This window comes from Salmo trutta, chromosome 5 (genome assembly GCF_901001165.1).
Source record: "Salmo trutta chromosome 5, fSalTru1.1, whole genome shotgun sequence".
NCBI lineage: Eukaryota > Metazoa > Chordata > Actinopteri > Salmoniformes > Salmonidae > Salmo > Salmo trutta.
In genome coordinates, this window is record NC_042961.1 from 5,268,729 (window position 1) to 5,288,801 (window position 20,073).

General features: G+C 43.7%; 1 protein-coding gene across 1 annotated transcript in view; it reads left to right on the plus strand.

Moving 5' to 3' along the window:
- The window catches only part of LOC115193549 (semaphorin-4G), a 40,181-nt gene extending 20,397 nt beyond the window's left edge, over positions 1-19,784 (plus strand). Inside the window, exons 9-17 of the mRNA XM_029752269.1 lie at positions 1,053-1,228; positions 6,877-7,021; positions 9,461-9,683; positions 9,871-9,986; positions 10,222-10,376; positions 10,813-10,862; positions 11,726-11,767; positions 12,141-12,397; positions 19,202-19,784. Of these exons, the coding sequence (XP_029608129.1) occupies positions 1,053-1,228; positions 6,877-7,021; positions 9,461-9,683; positions 9,871-9,986; positions 10,222-10,376; positions 10,813-10,862; positions 11,726-11,767; positions 12,141-12,397; positions 19,202-19,207 (1,170 nt within the window). The 3' untranslated portion in view covers positions 19,208-19,784. The remainder of the gene's footprint in view (positions 1-1,052; positions 1,229-6,876; positions 7,022-9,460; positions 9,684-9,870; positions 9,987-10,221; positions 10,377-10,812; positions 10,863-11,725; positions 11,768-12,140; positions 12,398-19,201) is intronic.
- The last annotated feature ends 289 nt before the right edge of the window (positions 19,785-20,073 follow it).

The following is a 20,073-nucleotide window of genomic DNA, read 5'->3' on the forward strand; positions in this document are numbered from 1 at the left end:
GGGGTGAGGAGGGAGAGAGAGGTGAAGGAAGAGAGGGGTGAGGAGGGAGAGAGGTGAAGGAAAAGAGGGGTGAGGAGGGAGAGAGAGGTGAAGGAAAAGAGGGGTGAGGAGGGAGAGAGGTGAAGGAAGAGAGGGGTGAGGAGGGAGAGATAGGTGAAGGAAAAGAGGGGTGAGGAGGGAGAGATAGGTGAAGGAAAAGAGGGGTGAGGAGGGAGAGAGAGGTGAAGGAAAAGAGGGGTGAGGAGGGAGAGAGAGGTGAAGGAAAAGAGGGGTGAGGAGGGAGAGATAGGTGAAGGAAGAGAGGGGTGAGGCTGGATGGGGTGAGAGGCTGTGGGCAGTGGGAACTGACTTACTGTAGCAGGGAAAACTTTAAGGACAAGTATCAAAGGATCAGTATCAAAGGATCTGATAGCACCCGGTCACCATTTCTGATTCTATTGAGCTGTGTGTGTGTGTGTGTGTGTGTGTGTGTGTGTGTGTGTGTGCGTGCGTGCGTGCGTGCGTGCGTGTGTGTGCGCGCGCTTCTCAGCAGCAGATAATGCTCTCAACCACAGAGGGATGACTAGTGTCTATCACCACTCTCAACAGGGTTGCTAATGAGCTGTCACAGAGCAATGGTGTTTCTAGGCACACTCCCATGGCTATGCTCTCGTCTCACGTCTTCACAGAGCTGTAGATTAAGAAATTAAACAACCTTGGAGACATGATAATCTCCCTTGACCTCCTTTAAATTGTGCCCAAGAAAGGCATGTTTTCCAGACTCAGTTTGTTGTCCATGTCGGAGCGCTAACTTTATTTCTCCTCCTCTTTGTCCATTCTCTTCATCCTCATCTTCTCCCCTGTTCTATCATCCTCCTCTTCATAACCTACTCTCCCTCGTCTTACTCCCCTCCCATCATCCTCCCCTCTTCTCCCTCTCCTCTCCTTTCTCCACTTTTTTCATCTCGTTCTCCTCTCCTCCTTTCTCTTCTCTACCCTCCCTCCCTCCCTCTTCTCTTCTCTACCCTCCTTCACCCTCCTCACGCTCCCTCCTCCTCCTCCCTCTCTCGTAGGGAGATAGAGGAGGTCTGTTGACCCTCCAGAAGAGGTGGACATCATTCCTAAAGGCCACACTGGTGTGTTCGCTGCCAGAATACAACTTACACTTCAACGTGTTGAGGAGTATTTACACGCTGCCGGGACACACACCTCACGACACACTCTTCTACGGCGTCTTCGGTCCCGATTGGTGAGTAGTAGTAGTGATAGTAGTACTAGAACTTTATATTGAGAGGAGAGGAGAGGGGTATTTTTAATGAATCTAGTGTTTGTGTGTGTGTGTGTGGCGCATGGCGCTTGCAACACCAAGGATTGTGAGATTGATTCCTGCTGGGGCCAACCATACGAAAAGTGTATGCACGCATGACTGTAAGATGCTTTGGAAAAACGTGTCTGCTCAATAAAATATTTGAAGGGAAAAATGGTGGTAGAAACAGACAGGCAAGGAGAGAGAGAAGCGAGAGAGAAGAGACAGGATGTTAGCTGGGTCCAAGGGAAAGGTGTGACAAATGCAGAGATTGATGGAAAGAGATAGAAAGAGAAACAATTTGCAAGGGAAGAGGGGTATCAGGAAAAAGGAGGAAGTGGGGGCAGGAGAGCGATCAAGACAGAGAGGAAGGGAGAATCTGCCCAGATCTGTAGTGACAGTGCAAAGTATTCAGATCCCTTGACTTTTTCCACATTTTGTTACATTACAACCTTATTCTAAAATGGATTAAAAAAATGTTTTTAAAATCTATTACTTGACAGTTCACACACGTAATGTTAGCTAGCAAACCAGCCAGCCTACGTAAGCTAACTAACAGTACGCTTTAACCTGTTGAGGTGTAGGGGGCAGTATTTTCACGTCCGGATGAAAAACGTACCCAAATTAAACTGGTTACTACTCTGGCCCAGAATCTAGAACATGCATATTATTAGTAGATTTGGATAGAAAACACTCTGAAGTCTCTAAAACTGTTTGAATGGTGTCTGTGAGTATAACAGAACTCATATGGCAGGCAAAAACCTGAGAAAAATCCAACCAGGAAGTGGAAAGTCTGAGAATTGTAGTTCTTCTTTTGAATCTCTATCGAAACTACAGTGTCTGTGGGGTCACGTTGCACTTCCTAAGGCTTCCATTGGCTGTCTAAAGCCTTCAGAAAGTTCTTTCAGCATTCTCCTGTCACTGGGCAGAGTATAGGAGCTCAGTCAATCAGTGGACTGCCTGGGGACAAAGGGACTGGATATGCGCGATCCCGTGAGCGCGCCGTTCCTTCTTTTTCTTCTTGAATGAATATGCTATTGTCCGGTTGGAATATTATCTAAATTTTACGTTAAAAATACCATAAAGATTGATTTTAAACAGCGTTTGACATGCTTCTAAGTACGGTAATGGAACATTTTGACTTTTTGTCTCTGGTTCCGCACTCGCGCGTTATGTCATTGGATAGTGCTCTGTACGCACGAACAAAACGGAGGTATTTGGACATAAATATGGATTATTTGGAACAAAAACAACATTTGTTGTGGAAGTAGCCGTCCTGGGAGTGCATTCTGACGAAGATCAGCAAAGGTAAGAGCATATTTCTAATACTAATTCTGAGTTTAAGTTGCCCCGAACTTGGCGGGTGTCTGAATAGCTCACCGTGATGGCTGAGCTATGTACTCAGAATATTGAAAAATGTGCTTTCTCCGTAAAGCTATTTTAAAATCTGACACAGCGGTTGCATCCAGGAGTAGTCTATCTATAATTCTTTAAATAATTGTTATATATTTTGTCAACGTTTATGATGAGTATTTTTGTAAATTGATGTGCACATTCACTGGAAGTTTTGGTGGGAATACATTTTCTAAACATCACGCGCCAATGTAAAATGCTGTTTTTGGATATAAATATGAACTTTATCGAACAAAACATACATGTATTGTGTAACATAATGTCCTAGGAGTGTCATCTGATGAAGATCGTTAAAGGTTAGTGCTTCATTTAGCTGTGTTTTGGGTTTTTGTGACACATGTCCTTGCTTGGAAAATGGCTGTGTGGTTATTTTTGTCTATGTACTCTCCTACCATAATCTAATGTTTTGCTTTCGCTGTAAAGCCTTTTTGAAATCAGACAATGTGGTTACATTAAGGAGAAGTGTATCTTTAAAATGGTGTAAAATAGTTGTATGTTTGAGAAATTTGCTTTATGACATTTTGTTGTTTTTGAATTTGCTGCCCTGATATTTCACTGGCTGTGTCCCGTAGGTGGGACGCTAGCATCCCACGTAGCCCATAGAAGTTAACGTGCATTGCAATGAAAATGACTTTCTGACAAAATTAGAAACGTTTAATATCTTGCGAGACTCTCTTACCCATATACATGGATAGACGCTTCTCCCTCTCTGTCACGGATGCCATGGTTGCCCTTAGTTTGAAGATATAATCTGGAGACAGGTGTTTTTGCAGTTCTTCGTGATATCGTTCAAAAAAGCAACGTTAGAAAGGATTACCTACACATACTGAGCAGCTCATGTTATAGACAGAAGCGTGCTAAATGGCAGACCAATCCAAAGTCATCTCTCGGCATGTCCCTCCCACTCATTATCTCAGCCAATCATTTCTAGCGGGAAGGTTCTATCTTTTTTTATTCATATTTACAGATGGTTTGTTATTAAGGCACATGAAAGTTCACATGTTCCAGAAGGCATTTCTGCCCAAAAACGCATTTTGATATAAAAATATATAAACAATAAACGTTCAAATGACTCTCCTGTGTAACAGTTCCGTGCGACATATGCACAGTTTCCTGAGTCACATTTGGTGTTTTGTTGATGGTGGTGGAAAACGCTGTGTCAGGCGCCGCTCCTGAATCTTCCATAAATGTTTAGTTGGGTTGAGACTCTTTCAAAGTCACTGAGATCTCTTCTAGCCATGGTAGACAAAATAATGGGCAACTGGGCATTTTTATACATGACCTTAAGCATTATGGGATTTTAATTGCTTAATTAACTCAGGAACCACACCTGTATGGAAGCACCTGCTTTCAATATACTTTGTATCCCCCATTTACTCAAGTGTTTCCTTTATTTTGGTAGTTACCTTTAGTAGCTCAGCTCTGGTCACCAACTCTCCCTCCCCCCTCTCTATTTTTTCCATTCCTTCTTTTGTTTACCTCTCCTGCTCTTCTCTCCCACTCATACCTTCTCTTGTCCTTCACGCCTACACTTTTCTCATTTTCCCTCCCTCTCTCTCTACCTCTCTCTCTCACTCTCCTTTCTCTCGTTCTCCCTCCCTCTCTCTCCACCTCTCTCTCCACCTCTCTCTCTCACTCTCCTGTCTCTCCTTCCTCCTCTCTCTCTCTCTCTTGCTACCTCCCTTTTTACTTGTCAGAGGATACGTACAACTTTTCTTGATTAGCTTTTCTTGATTAACATTTCTCTTTGTCACCCACACCCCCTGCTCTCTCTCTCCTCTCACCTGCCTCTCTCTCACACTCTCCTGTCTCGCTCCCTCTCTCTTTCTCTTCTCTCTCTTCACTCGCTCCTTCTCTCTCCTCTCTCTCTCCTCCTCTCTCTCTCCTTCTCTCTCTCTATCATTCCTTTCAACTCTGCTACATGAGTCTCTGATCTATTTTAGCTGTCGCTATGGTAACATTCAAGGTTTACTGCTGTGTGTGCATGCGTGCGTGCGTGCGTGCGACCGACCGACCGACCGACCGAGGTCAACGAATAAATCCAGATGGACAGAGAGGTGTATAATATTGTATCAGTGTGACGTGTTGTTCTGTAGTGTTTACAGACCATGTCCCTGGAGAAACCAAGCTAGGAACTGTCCTGGATGGGAACAGTCACTGTTACCTCTTCACCAGACCTGGGTTCAAATAGCATTAGTTTTCTCTCCAATATTTTAGTTATTCTTGATTTAGTGACTTAGACCAAAAAGTGAAAACCCATTGTTTTTATGTGGGGTATTCTAAACCGTTTAACTTCTATGGGCTACTGCGGGACACAGCCAGTGAAATATCAGGGCGGCAAATTCAAAAACAACAAAATGTCATAATTCAACTTTCTCAAACATACAACTATTTTACACCATTTTAAAAATACACTTCTCCTTGATGTAACCACATTGTCCGATTTCAAAAAGGCTTTACAGCGAAAGCAAAACATTAGATTATGGTAGGAGAGTACATAGACAAAAATAATCACACAGCCATTTTCCAAGCAAGGAAATGTGTCAATAAAACCCAAAACACAGCTAAATGAAACACTAACCTTTGACGATCTTCATCAGATGACACTCCTAGGACATTATGTTACACAATACATGTATGTTTTGTTTGATAAAGTTCATATTTATATCCAAAAACAGCATTTTACATTGGCGCGTGATGTTCAGAAAATGTATTCACACCAAAACGTCCGGTGAATGTGCACATCAATTTACAAAAATACTCATCATAAACGTTGAAAAAATATATAACAATTATTTAAAGAATTATAGATGGACTACCCCTGGATGCAACCGCTGTGTCAGATTTTAAAATAGCTTTACGGAGAAAGCACATTTTTCAGTATTCTGAGTACATAGCTCAGCCATCACGGTGAGCTATTCAGACACCCGGCAAGTTCGGGGCAACCTAAACTCAGAATTAGTATTAGAAATATGCTCTTACCTTTGCTGATCTTCGTCAGATTGCACTCCCAGGACTGCTACTTCCACAAGAAATGTTCTTTTTGTTCCAAATAATCCATATTAATGTACAAATACCTCAGTTTTGTTCGTGCGTACAGATCACTTATCCAAAGGCAGAGAGCGCGAGCGCGGAACGAGAGACAAAGTCAAAATGTTCCATTACCGTACTTAGAAGCATGTCAAACGTTGTTTAAAATCAATTTTTATGGTATTTTTTACGTAGAATTGCGATAATATTCCAACCGGACAATAGCATATTCCTTCAAGAAGAAAAAGAAGGAACGCGTGCTCGTGTGACCGCACATATCCAATCCCTTTGTTGCCAGGCAGACCACTCAGTGAATGAGCTCCTATACTCTGCCCAGTGACAGGAGAAGGCTCAAACCACTTTCTGAAGGCATTAGACAGCCAATGGAAGCCTTAGGAAGTGCAACGTCACCCCACAGACACTGTAGCTTCGATAGAGAATCAAAAGAAGAACTACAATTCTCAGACTTTCCACTTTCTGCTTGAATATTTATATGAGTTCTGTTATACTCACAGACACCATTCAAACAGTTTTAGAGACTTCAGAGTGTTTTCTATCCAAATCTACTAATAATATGCATATTCTAGATTCTGGGCCAGAGTAGTAACCTGTTTAATTTGGGTACGTTTTTCATCCGGCTGTCACGTCCTGACCAGTAAAAGAGGTTGTTTGTTATTGTAGTTTGGTCAGGGCGTGGCAGGGGGTGTTTGTTTTATATGTTTCGGGGGTTTTGGTATATTGTTCTATGTTTTGTATTTTCTATGTTTGTATTTCTAGTATTTGTATTTCTATGTTAGTTTTGGGAACGACCTCCAATTAGAAGCAGCTGGTTGTCGTTGCTTCTAATTGGAGGCCATATTTATATGGTTTTTTTTTCTCTTGTGTTTGTGGGTGATTGTTCCATGTATAGGCAAGGTTACCTTACTGGACTGTCGTGCATTTTCTTGTTTTGTTTCAGTGTTCACGTATGAATAAAAAATAGAACTATGGACACTTACCACGCTGCGTGTTGGTCCGATATTTCTTACTCTTCATCAGAAGATGAAACGTATGACACCGGCCGTGAAAATACTGCCCCCTAGCCCAGACAGGTTAAGGCAGTGTAACTGTTAATCATATCAACATCTTCGTGTGTGTGTGTACTATAGGAAAAACGTGAAGATATCAGCAGTGTGCCGGTTCTCTCTGTCTGAGGTCCAACGGGTCTTTGACGGACCCTACATGGAGAATCAGGACTATGGAGCCAAGTGGAGCGAGTACACTGGAAAGGTCCCTGACCCGCGACCTGGATCAGTGAGTATCACACACACAAACACACACACACTTGGTCTTTTGCTGTCCGAGCGGACTCCTGTATAACAGGCCCAGTCAGTTTAATTGATTTAAATTTTCCCCTAATCTCTCTATCCCCTTTGTCCTCAGCATCCCAACATCCAATATATTGAGTCTGAGAGAGGGAGAGAGGAAGAGAGAGGGAGAGAGAGAGATTTAGAAAAGCAGAGTGAAAAACAGAGGTAAACTGGGAAGGAGAGATGGTAAAGAGATTATAGAACTGCGTGGCATGTCATTGAAAGCCATTTCCATGGCGATTATTGCCGGGCCAAGACTTGGTAACGGTTATAATGACTTATTATGGGCTACAAAGCTGTGACTTCATTAAGGAGAGGAGTCGTGATCTACAGTAGTGGCTTTATTCCCACTCTCCGGGTCGAGCTGTAAAATGAGGCAGAGAGGACATAACGGTTCTGGTTCTTAACTGTGGAGACAGTGTCAACGTCTCTTATCAAAGTTGGGGTAGTAATCTCACAGAGGACAGAGTTAGAGAAGTTGTAGCCTTAGTCAGGCGGAGAGAGATAAGCAGCCTACACAGATACACACACACACACACACACACACACACACACACACACACACACACACACACACACACACACACACACTGACTTCAACTCATAGTGGCCTACTATAAACTATGAACTATAAACTCAATGAGGGTTTGCCTTGTATACTGTAAACTCTGAACTCACCTGCTATACTGTAAGGGAGGGCTATATCGCCCACTCATCTCTCTCCATCCATCTATCCGTCCACCCACCCATAATATATAATGATAAAATATATACTGAGCCTTCAGAAAGTATTCACCCCCCTTTACATGTTCTTTACCATTCGGCCATCAGATTTGCCACCAATGCTCCTTATAGGACACATCACTGCACTCTATACTCCTCTGTAAACTGGTCATCTCTGTGTACCCGTTGCAAGACCCACTGGTTGATGCTTATTTATAAAACCCTCTTAGGCCTAACTCCCCCCTATCTGAGATATCTACTGCAGCCCTCATCCTCCACATACAACACCCATTCTGCCAGTCACATTCTGCTAAAGGTCCCCAAAGCACACACATCCCTGGGTCGCTCCTCTTTTCAGTTCGCTGCAGCTAGCGACTGGAACGAGCTGCAACAAACACTCAAACTGGACAGTGTTATTTCAGTCTCTTCATTCAAAGACTCAATCATGGACACTCTTACTGACAGTTGTGGCTGCTTTCCATGATGTATTGTTGTTTCTACCTTCTTGCCCTTTGTGCTGTTGTCTGTGCCCAATAATGTTTGTACCCTGTTTTGTGCTGCTACCATGTTCTGCTGCTGCCATGTTCTGCTGCTGCCATGTTCTGCTGCTACCATGTTGTTGTCATGTTGTGTTGCTACCATGCTGTGTTGTCAAGTGTTGCTGCCTTGCTATGTTGTTGTCTTAGGTCTCTATGTAGTGTTGTTTCTCTTGTCGTGATGTGTGTTTTGTTCTATATTTATATTTTGTTTATTTTTAATCCCAGCCCCTGTCCCCGCAGGAGGCCTTTTGCCTTTTGGTAGGTCGACATTGTAAATAAGAATTTGTTCATAACTGACTTCTTAAATAACGGTTAAATAATTTTTTTTTAATATGTTGTTTTACTGCCTGAATTCAACATGGATTAAATGTATGTTTTTGTCACCCATTTACACACAATATCCCATAATTACAAAGTGAATGCATGTTTTTGACATTTTTGCAGATTCTTTTGAAAAGGAAACAAATAAATATCTAATTTACATAAGTATTCACACCCCTGAGTCTATGCATGTTAGAGTCACCTTCGGCAGTGGTTACAGTGGTTACAGCAGAGTCTTTCTAGGTAAGTCTCTAAGAGCATTGCTCACCTGGATTGTACAATATTTGCCCTGTAAAGTTGGTTGTTGATCATTGCTACGCAGACATTTCCAAGTCTTGCCATATATTTTCACGCCGATTTAAGTCAAAACTGTAACTAAGCCACTCAGGAACATTCAATGTTGTCTTGGTAAGCATTCCAGTGTAGATTTGACTTGTGTTTTAGGCTATTGTCCTGCTGAAAGTTAAATTTGTCTCCCAGTGTCTGTTGGAAAGCAGACTGAACCATGTTTTCCTCTAGGATTTGCCTGTGCTTAGCTCTATTCTGTTTTCTTTTATCCTAAAAATCTCCCTAGTCCTTGCCAATGATAAGCATACCCAGAACATGATGCAGCCACCACCATGCTTGAAAATATGAAGAGTTGCACTCAGTGATGTGTTGTGTTGGATTTGCACCAAACATAACTCATTGTATTCAGGACATTAAGTTAATTTCTTTGCCACATTTTTTGCAGTTTTACTTTAGTGCCTTATTTCAAACAGGATGCATCCTTCTCACCCCGTCTTCCCTCATGTTTCCAGTGTATTACAGACCAGTTGAGATCCAGAGGTATAAACTCCTCCACCTCCCTGCCAGACGACGTGTTGAACTTTGTGAGGAGACACCCTCTGATGTCCCAGCAGGTCATGTCTACAGAGCAGCGCCCCCTGTTGTTCAGGAGGACCACAGACTACACCCAGCTGGTGGCTCACAGGGTGGAGGGGCTGGACGGGCAGAACTACCATTTACTGTTCATGGGCACAGGTTGGTGTGGGGGGGTATGAGGGGGTGTCTGGGGGGGTGGCTGTACATGCGTTATGCTGTGTTTACATGCATGGGATTTGTTTTTGTCATCCCAGTAAAGTAATGGAACAGACTTCAAACCACATGTACAGTACATCCCATTGTATGTGTTTGTGTGTTGTGACCCTGTATCTGTCTCCTGGTCCAGACGATGGCTGGCTGCACAGAGCTGTAGAGGTCAAGGGTCATCTACACATCATAGAGGAGCTACAGCTGTTTGACCAACCACAGCGTGTGGATAGCCTGGTTATTTCACATACACAGGTACACACTCACAAACGGACATGCAGGCACATGCACGGAGGGTCTCTCTCTCTCTCTCTCTCTCTCTCTCTCTCTCTCTCTCTCTCTCTCTCTCTCTCTCTCTCTCTCTCTCTTTCTCTCTCTCTCTCTCTCTCTCACAATAATATCAAGGTTTGTTTTGTTTAGTGATCTTCTAATTCAAGGATATTTTCAATAACACAGGCCTCAACATACCCTCCCTCCCTCCATCCTCTAGATGAGTGTGTATGTAGGTTCTCCCTCTGGTGTGGTCCAGCTACCTCTCTCCACCTGCAATAGGTACAATTCCTGTTATGACTGTATCTTCTCCCGGGACCCATACTGTGGCTGGGATGGACAGGACTGTTTGGATATCACAGCACAGACTGACAGGTGAGAGTGTGGGTGGGTGGGGGGGTTTAATGCACTGTGTGTGGTGGGGGAAGGGGTAATGCAGTATGTGTGTGGGGGAAGGGGTAATGCCATGTGGGGGGGGGGGTAATGCGGTGTGGTTGTGTGCAGGGGCAATGCAGCATGTGTGGGGGTAATGCAGGGTGCGGGGGAGGGGTAATGCAGTGTGTGTGAGTGTGGTGGGTGATGCAGCAGGGGGAGTAATGCAGTGAGGGGTAATGCAGTGTGTGCGAGTTAATGCAGTGTGGGGGGTAATTAAGTATGCGTGGGGGGGTAATGCAGTGTGGGGGGTGATGCAGTGTGTGTGTGTGTGTGTGTGTGTGTGTGTGTGTGTGTGTGTGTGTGTGTGTGTGTGTGTGTGTGTGTGTGTGTGTGTGTGTGCAATTGATGACAGGCTAACAGTGTCTCCTCTCCTCAGGTCTAACCTGACCCAGGATGTCCTGTATGGGAACAGAGGATGTGACAATGGTACACAGACAGACACACACACACAGACAGACACACACAGACAGACACACACAGACACACAGACAGACAGACACACACAGACAGACAGACACACACAGACAGACAGACACACACAGACAGACAGACACACACAGACAGACAGACAGACAGCAATGATAGGAGTTGCGTTAGGACTAGACACTGGTCTCACTATAGTAGTAATAACACATGGATATCATATGGCTAGCAAAGGTTTACATTGTTTATAGTTTAGTCCAGTCCTTCCCACCTTGAAGATAAAGTAGGATGGTTTCAAGGTGATTCTGCACACTGAATGATGAAAGGAAATCTAAAGTTAGAATATGCAGAAATACCATCAAATTGTTAGAATAAATAAATATGTATTTATATTTATGCAGCATCCTCATTTCCATAGCATCTATAATCAAATTTACTTTACATTATACTTCACATACTAAGAAGTTAGAAAATACTTTTTAGCATTTATTTTCATATGGGAGAATGTAACATATTGGGTTTTCATGCACCAATGATTTTAGAGTCATATATGCAGTTTGGGACCCAATATTTGCATCGTGAAAAATATCACTAAAACACAATCAGGAAAAATGTTTTATGCTATATTGATAATAAATGTAGAAATTAGAGTATGACAAGGTATCAACATTTCCACCTCTTTCATTGTCAATAATTACATTTTGCCCATATTCTTGATTAAGAATGTTAATAAACTCACTTGTTTGAGACCACAAAATAACCCAACATAGTGCTGCTAATAGCTTTATACTGAAGATACTGTGACTGAAGAAAAACCTTTCAGAGTTGAAATTATATGAAAAAATCAACTTTCATTATCATCATAGGGCAGCACACAATTGGCCCAGCGTCGTCCGGGTTTGGCCGGGGTAGGTTGTCATTGTAAATAATATTTTCTTCTTAACTGACTTGCCTAATTAGATAAAGATTAAATAAAAATAAATAAATACAAATCATTTCTACACACTGTCTACCTGGTTTAAGTCTTTGAAGTTCAGTGTCTGTTCTGAGGTCTATAACAGTTTATCACAGTCTTATTAACTGTTCTGAGGTCTATAACAGTATATCACAGTCTTATTAACTGTTCTGACATCTATAACAGTATGTCACAGTCTTATTAACTGTTCTGAGGTCTATAACAGTATGTCACAGTCTTATTAACTGTTCTGGGGTCCATTACAGTATATCACAGTCTTATTGTGATAAGATATTCATTTTATATGTGGGTTGCCATTCTTTCAGAGCCGATCCAGCACCGGAGCCGGTCTGTAATGGTGGGAGATGACGTGCTGCTCCAGTGTGAAATTAGCTCCAATCTGGCAACCCCAGTGTGGACTCTGGATGGGTCAGAGTTGCAGGGCTATGGCCTGGACTCTGGCTTCAGGGTTGGCACCGATGGCCTCCTGGTCATCGAGTCCCAACCGGAGCAGAGCGGCGAGTACACCTGCCACGCCCTTGAGAACGACGTCCGGGTTGCTGTGGTTAAGTACTCTGTGACGGTACGTCTAGACATGCCACACCCCCCTCCCCCACCCGTCGACCCATCCCAAGACCATCCCTTCTACCCTCCTCCTCCACCCCTCACCCCGCTCTTCCACCCCTCACCCCCTTCCTCTGAGAGGCCCCTGCCACCCTCTCCCCCAGCCCCTCCCCCCCCTGCCTCAGAACTGCCAGCCCCTCTCCCGGCCCCTCTCCCCCCCACCTCGGAGCTGCTCTCCCCCAGGAGCATGGAGGCTATGTACCTGTCCCTAATCACCATCCTAGGAGGTGTGTGTCTGGTTCTCACCGTGGTCCTCCTCTACCTGGGCTTCTGTCTGCGGGGCAGCCACAGGGGGAAGTACTCTCTCCGCGCTGCCGCCGCAGCCGCCTCTGCCAATCACACAGACAGGAAGAGGAAACATAGGAAGCAGCAGCAGAAACGCCACAGTAGCTCCGCCCACCTGGATCTCAAGACCATCTCCAGCCACTGTAATGGGAACGGGATAAGTAATGGGAACGGCGTCTCCAAACAACTGGGGAACGGTGACACGCACAAAGGGGGCTTCTTCCAGTCGTCCCCCAACAAGGACCCCCCTCCCCCTGCCCCTCCTCTCCCCCCGCCCCCTCAGACCCCCCACACCCCCCTCAACCAATCAGAGTGTGACTTGCAAGACTTCCCCAGCCCCAACGGCCTATCGACGACGTTACCCAGCGTCTTGCGGAGGATGCACGGTAACAACTACATGTTGTTAAGACAGAGTGAGGCGGAAAGCAGCTCCCCTCTCTGCCGCTCCTTCACTGAGGAACTCAACACGATCCTGGAGAAGAGGAAGCACACGCAGCTGCTACCAAAACCGGACGAGAGCTCTCTGTAGTAGAAGGGAACACCTCTCTATGTCAGGGGGGTAGCTCCCCCTGTGGTGGGAGGACTGAACTGGACCCATTAATATTGTCCATTTAGCAGACGCTTTTATCCAAGGCGACGTACATCAGTGAGTGGCCATTGGTGGTGCAGTAGAGATCCTTTGTGGATGACCCATGCTGCTCACAGAGTAAAATGTTTTTAAACTAGCCTGGACTGAATTATGGGAGAAGGAGATGTCCTGCTTACGTTTTTTGGACCACTGAAAAGGGACACACATCTGGTTGGAGTATCAACTGTGTTTCAAAATAAACTATTTCTGCACACTATTCGGCCCTCCTATCGCTATCCCCTGTTTGACACCCGAAGCCATGGGTTACAGTGAGTACACACATAAGAGAGACAGAGAAAACCTACCCCAGCTCAGCAGAGCTCAGCAAGCTAGACCTAACCAAGCTCCAGTCAATACACCTCAGTCTGGATTAATAAAGGATGAGCCCTGGAGGAGGTGATACAAAGGGCAGGCCTCAAATCTCAGCCCCAGATTAAGGCTCCTCGCTGGGCAGGACACGAGGGGCGGGGACCTTGGAAGTCTCAACACAGCCCATGATAACAAGGAAGAAGAGGAGGAAGAAGAAGAAGAAGAGGCTCATGGGAATATGAGTACTTGTGAAGTGTGCCAATGACTTGACTTGTGTTTTTAAATGGAGGCAGCTGTCCAAAGGAGAGACCAGACGTGTTGTAAGATGTTGTGCTCTACACCTTTTTAGCTGGTTTCATATTGGACATTGAGGGCAAAATGTGTTTTTATTCTTAGAAGTTTGTAAATTATGTGAATATTGATTACAATGGTAACACAAAATGTAATAACCAAATTTGAGTAATATTATTAACACATATCAACTCTTAACCCTAGACAGAGAGAGTAATCCAATGAAAATACCCTCTGTACATTATTTTTGTGTAATAGGAAATTGGACAGTATTAACCGTTTTGATGAAGTGTAAATGCCGTTTCCTTCAGACATTCCCTGGTTATTATGAAACTCAACTCAATGGACACTACAAACACATCAGGACTGTGAGAGATTCAACCCCATCTGAGTAGGAGCCAATGGATTACCAGAATCCATACACTGCTGTCTCTCTCTCTCTCCTATCCAACCACAACCTAATGGGTCTGAACTATGGTTGGAAAATAGGTCTTAACTCTATCACGACATCACAGCTCGGCCACAGAGGACCAGACATCATGTACACCTGAGGTAACCAGGCTAAGTTTTGTTTTCTGGCAGTTGGTTGGTTTTACAGACAGACAGACAGACAGACAGACAGACAGACAGACAGACAGACAGACAGACAGACAGACAGACAGACAGACAGACAGACAGACAGACAGACAGACAGACAGACAGACAGACAGACAGACAGACAGACAGACAGACAGACAGACATCGTGGCCAGATAGTGAGGGGGAACTCTGGGGAACTCTGTCTAGTATGTTTTCCTCTTTTCTTTGAGTGTTGGTTGTGAGGAGTAGAGAGGGTAGAGTAGAGAGGGTAGAGTAGAGAGGGTAGAGTAGAGAGGGTAGAGTAGAGAGGGTAGAGTAGAGAGGGTAGAGTAGAGAGGGTAGAGTAGAGTAGAGAGGGTAGAGTAGAGTAGAGAGGGTAGAGTAGAGTAGAGAGGGTAGAGTAGAGTAGAGAGGGTAGAGTAGAGAGGGTAGAGTAGAGAGGGTAGAGTAGAGTAGAGAGGGTAGAGTAGAGTAGAGAAGAGTAGCGTAGAGAGGGTAGAGTAGCGTAGAGAGGGTAGAGTAGCGTAGAGAGGGTAGAGTAGCGTAGAGAGGGTAGAGTAGCGTAGAGAGGGTAGAGTAGCGTAGAGAGGGTAGAGTAGAGGGGGTAGATTTCAGTGAAGCAGAATAAAAACATCAAAAGGCTGCAGGTACAGGGAACGGAGAGGAGATGAGACTAATGTACACCATTCTCTGAATCTGATGCTCTTTCTCCATTTCTCTCTCTTTCTCACTCTCTTTCTCATGCTCTTTCTCCACTCTTGCCTTTTCTCATAATTACACATTTTATTTTTCTGCATCTTTTCTTCCTCCTCCCTCTCCCACTTTTCCTGCCTCCCTCATCTCGTGTCCTGCCTTCCTGCTCTCTCCTTCCTCATCTAGTGTCCTGCCTCCTTCCACCCTCTCCCTCATCTCGTGTCCTGCCTTCCTGCTCTCTCCTTCCTCATCTCGTGTCCTTCCTCCCTCATCTCGTGTCCTTCCTCCCTCATCTCTTGTCTTTCCTCCCCTTGCGTTCACTAGCTATGTTTCCATTAACTTGTCCAGTGATTTTTTTTTTTGACATTTAGAAAGTTGGCATGGAAAATAGATGTGATAATTGCCTGCTAGGGTGAATTTCCATTGAACTATTTTGTGTGGATAAAAACAGCTAGACGTAATGACGTCACACCTACAAAATCTAGTGTTGAATAAAAATGCAGTGGTTGAAGTGTTTCCATTACCCATTTAGGCAAATTGTGCATTAATAAATTGGCCACAGCCTGTATGCCCTCCACCTACACTATATATACAAAAGTATGTGGACACCCCTTCAAAATAGTGGATTCAGCTATGTCAGCCACACCTGTTGCTGACAGGTGTATAAAATCGAGTACACAGCCATGCAATCTCCATAGACAAACAGTGGCAGTAGAATGGTCTTACTGAAGAGCTCAGTGACTCCCAACGTGGCACCGTCATAGGATGCCACCTTTCCAACAAGTCAGTTCGTCAAATTTCTACCCTGCTAAAGCGGCTGCGGTCAAGTAAGTGCTGTTATTGTGAAGTGGAAAAGTCTAGGAGCAATAACGGCTCAGCCGCAAAGTGGTAGGCCACGCAAGCTCCCAAAATGACTAAACTGATTGGAGTAACCCTAGACTGTAAACGGTCATGGTCAAAACATGTTGATACAACAGTAGCTAGGATGGGGAGAAGTCTGTCCATAATAAAGCGCTACTCTACCTTTTTAACAACACTATCAACAAGGCAGGTCCTACAGGCCCTAGTTTTGTCGAACCTGGTCAGGTGCCACAAAGAGGGACTTAGGAAAATTACAATTGGCTCAGAACAGGGCAGTACGGCTGGCCCTTAAAAGTACACGGAGAGCTAACATTAATGACATTCATGTCAATCTCTCATGGCTCAAAGTGGAAGAGAGATTGACTTCCTCACTACTTGTTTTTGTAAGAAGTGTTGACATTGACTGTTTAAACTAGTAGTACACAGCTCGGACACCCATGCATACCCCACAAGACATGCCACCAGAGGTCTCTTCACAATCCCAAGTCCAGAACAGACTATGGGAGGCACACAAAACTACATAGAGCCATGACTACATGGAACTCTATTCCACATCAGGTAACTGATGCAAGCAGTAAAATCTGATTTAAAAAACAGGTAAAAATACACCTTATGGAACAGCGGGGACTTTGAAGAGACACACACAAAGGTACAGACACACGCATACGCACACAAGCGCTAGCACACGCACTCTACACACACGTACTGTACATTGTAATATTGTTGTATGGGGGTATTATACATTTTTATACATTTTGTATAATACCACCAGGAAGATTTTGGATCCTCGGTTGCAACACTCCCAACCGAATTCCGAACTTTCTCTGGAAGCAATGTCAGCACAAGAACTCTTCATCGGCAAAGGGTTGCTACTTTGAAGAATCTCAAATATAAAATATCATTAGATTTGTTTTAACACTTTTTTGGTTACTACATGATTTCATATGTGTTATTTCATAGTTTTGACGTATTCACTATTATTCTACAACATAGAAAATAGTAAAAAATTAAGAAAAACCCTTGAATGAGTAGGTGTGTCCAAACTTTTGACTGGTACTGTACATACAGTCACAGTGTGGACGACGTCGTTGATGCCCTCATTGATGAAGCCAGTGACTGAGTTGTTATACTCCTCAATGCCGTTGGATGAATCTTACCTCGTCTTACCAGACGTAGCTGCTCTGTCCCGCCTATGCACGGAAAACCCAGCCAGCTCTATATTGTCGGTGTCGTCGTTCAGCCACGACTCAGTGAAACATAAGATATTACAGTTTTTAATGTCCCGTTGGCAGGATAGTCTTAATCGTAGATCATCCAGTTTATTTTCCAATGATTGGCCAATAGTACTGATGATAGTGGTGGTTTACCCACTCGCCTCCGAATTCTCACAAGGCACCCCAACCTAATTTTCTCCGTCTTTTCTTCACGAGAATGAAGGGGATTTGGGCCTGGTCTTGAGAATGCAGTATATCCTTCGCGTCGGACTCATTAAAGAAAAAATCTTTGTCTAGTTCAAGGTGAGTAATCGCTGTTCTGATGTCCAGAAGCTCCTTTCGGTCATAAGAGACGGTAGCAGCACCATTATGTACAAAATAAGTTACAAACAATGCAAAAAAACAAACAAAATAGCACAGTTGGTTAGGAGCCCGTAAAAAGGCAGCCATACCCTCCAGAGCCATTCTTAACATACTAAAGAACGGTCGCTAAGTGCGTTGTTGGAGGAGGTGTCGATACTGATGGGATCGAAAGAAAAGCAGCGCTGCGATCAGCTTTCTCCATTTAAATCTTTCCTTTACATTATAGTTATTCCACAATACTGATGACGGATCAGCTCTGGAGAGATATTACCACCTATGGCTGCAAATATCGAGGCGGCTTATTCTAATGCTTACCCAATAAAAATGCACAAAATCATAAATTTGGCACATTATTGCGCACATGTAAGGCTACACATCATGGCATATATGGAGACAAATTTTAGACAGTAGCCTACAAGCAGCAAAATAGAACTCAATATGATTGAAAACACCTGTAGCCTTTGTTTTATGCATTCATCTCAGTTTTCATTTGAAGCATATTTTTATACGTCGCTTGTTTGTATCAATTGCAAAGAAATTGGCAAATTCATATTTGTAGTCAACTTTTGTTCTGAAGTTATCAGCCTCACAGAGAAAACCGCTCGACTATTTAATGATGCTCCGACAAATGTTCTAACGATGAACTTAGCCTTAAGATGCTTTTGGTAAACCAGGCCCTGGACAGGTCTGTGATTTAGGTCTGTGATTTAGGTCTGTGATTTAGGTCTGTGATGTGGGCTGGAGAAGCAGTGAATTGAATGTTGCAGTAAATTCTAAAAGGCTATAGATGGTTGAAGACCAAACCTCACCAAACTGGGCAAAAACTGGTTGAATCAATGTTGTTTCCACGTCATTTCATGTGATGACGTTGAATCAACATGGAAAACAGTTTGGATTTGCAAAAAGGGAATTTCGTCTTTTTTCTTTAACCAACTTTTAACCTACGTTCAATCACATGTTCAGTTTTTTGTTGATTTCACATTAAATTCACATGAATTGACAACTCAACCAAATGTAAATCAAAAGTAGACATTGGACTGATGTCTGTGGGACCATGGCATTACTAGAGGAGATGAAGGAGAGACAAACCAACACAAGCCATTAGAGAAGCCTTCGTTAAGCCCTATCCAGCTAGTCTCTAAATGTAAGTGATGAGACAAGGTGACAGTTAGTTATTTACTTAGGTAGGTAGGCTATACTCCCAAGGGGAACATGTTAAATGAGGGTTTGGGATCTACAAATGATTGGAGGATATGTTTGAAGAGCTACGGCCAGCTTTACACACACACACACACACACACACACACACACACACACACACACACACACACACACACACACACACACAGGGACAGCTCTGATGCTATCTATAGCACTGTGCTAGCTTTCATCCATTTTAGTTTTCTTTAAAAAAAAATGTATCTCTTTAAGCAAGTTATTTCTGTTTCCCATACCTACTGGTGACACATCAAAACAACACCAGGAAGTGAACACAGTGTAGATATCTGTTTCTGACTCACTGATGTCTTGTTCTTCCACAGGCCTGAGAGATGCTGTCTAGTTTGGGGCCTGTCTGTTTGAAACAGATCTTGCTAACTTCAACTCCAGACATTCTCAGATATGGTGTGATGTCTGGTACCGTGACACTAATATCTTGCCTACCGGGAATAGCTTCAAAATGTCTGAATAACTTTGAAGAGTCACTGTTTGGAATCAAACACAGTTCCAGTACCATTGGAAGACCAATTATAATCCAGAGCGACTGAGGAAACAGTCAAATCATCCATTCTACAACAACCAGTATGCTCTATCCCATGTTAACCTGAGAACTGGATACCTCAGTAAGTAATATAGGCCATAGTACAGTACAGCTACTCTCTGTAACTGGTATACTCCTGTGCAGTTCATCACAAGAGCAAACTGGGGAAAGGGGCATTTAATAGTTCTGGTCTTCACATCAAACAACTCTGCCCTCTCTGTAGTCCTCTCTGTAAGGATGACAAACTATGACAAAATGGATGCTTACTAATCATGATCCCCATCCTAACTGTTGCTAGGTTTTACAACTATTGGCACTATTAGTGCCACTGTGTTCTTTTTAAGTAAAAAAAAATACATGTATTGTAATTTTGTTCTATGTTACTATTCTATTGCCAGTGTTGTTGTTTTGGTGCCATTTGTAAGAGGCATTGATGTGGGTGTCTAGTCCATTAGTGTTGCACTAGTAATCTAATAACATGGTAGAACAACAAGGGTCTCCAACTCTGGTCCTGGAGACCTACGGGCGGTGCAGGATTTCTTCCAACCCGGCACTACCACAGCTGATCCAACTTATCATGGTCCAGAGTCAGACTGAAGACTGTGATGAATTGAGTGTGTTTAGTAGATATGTTAGTGATTGGTTGGAGCAAAA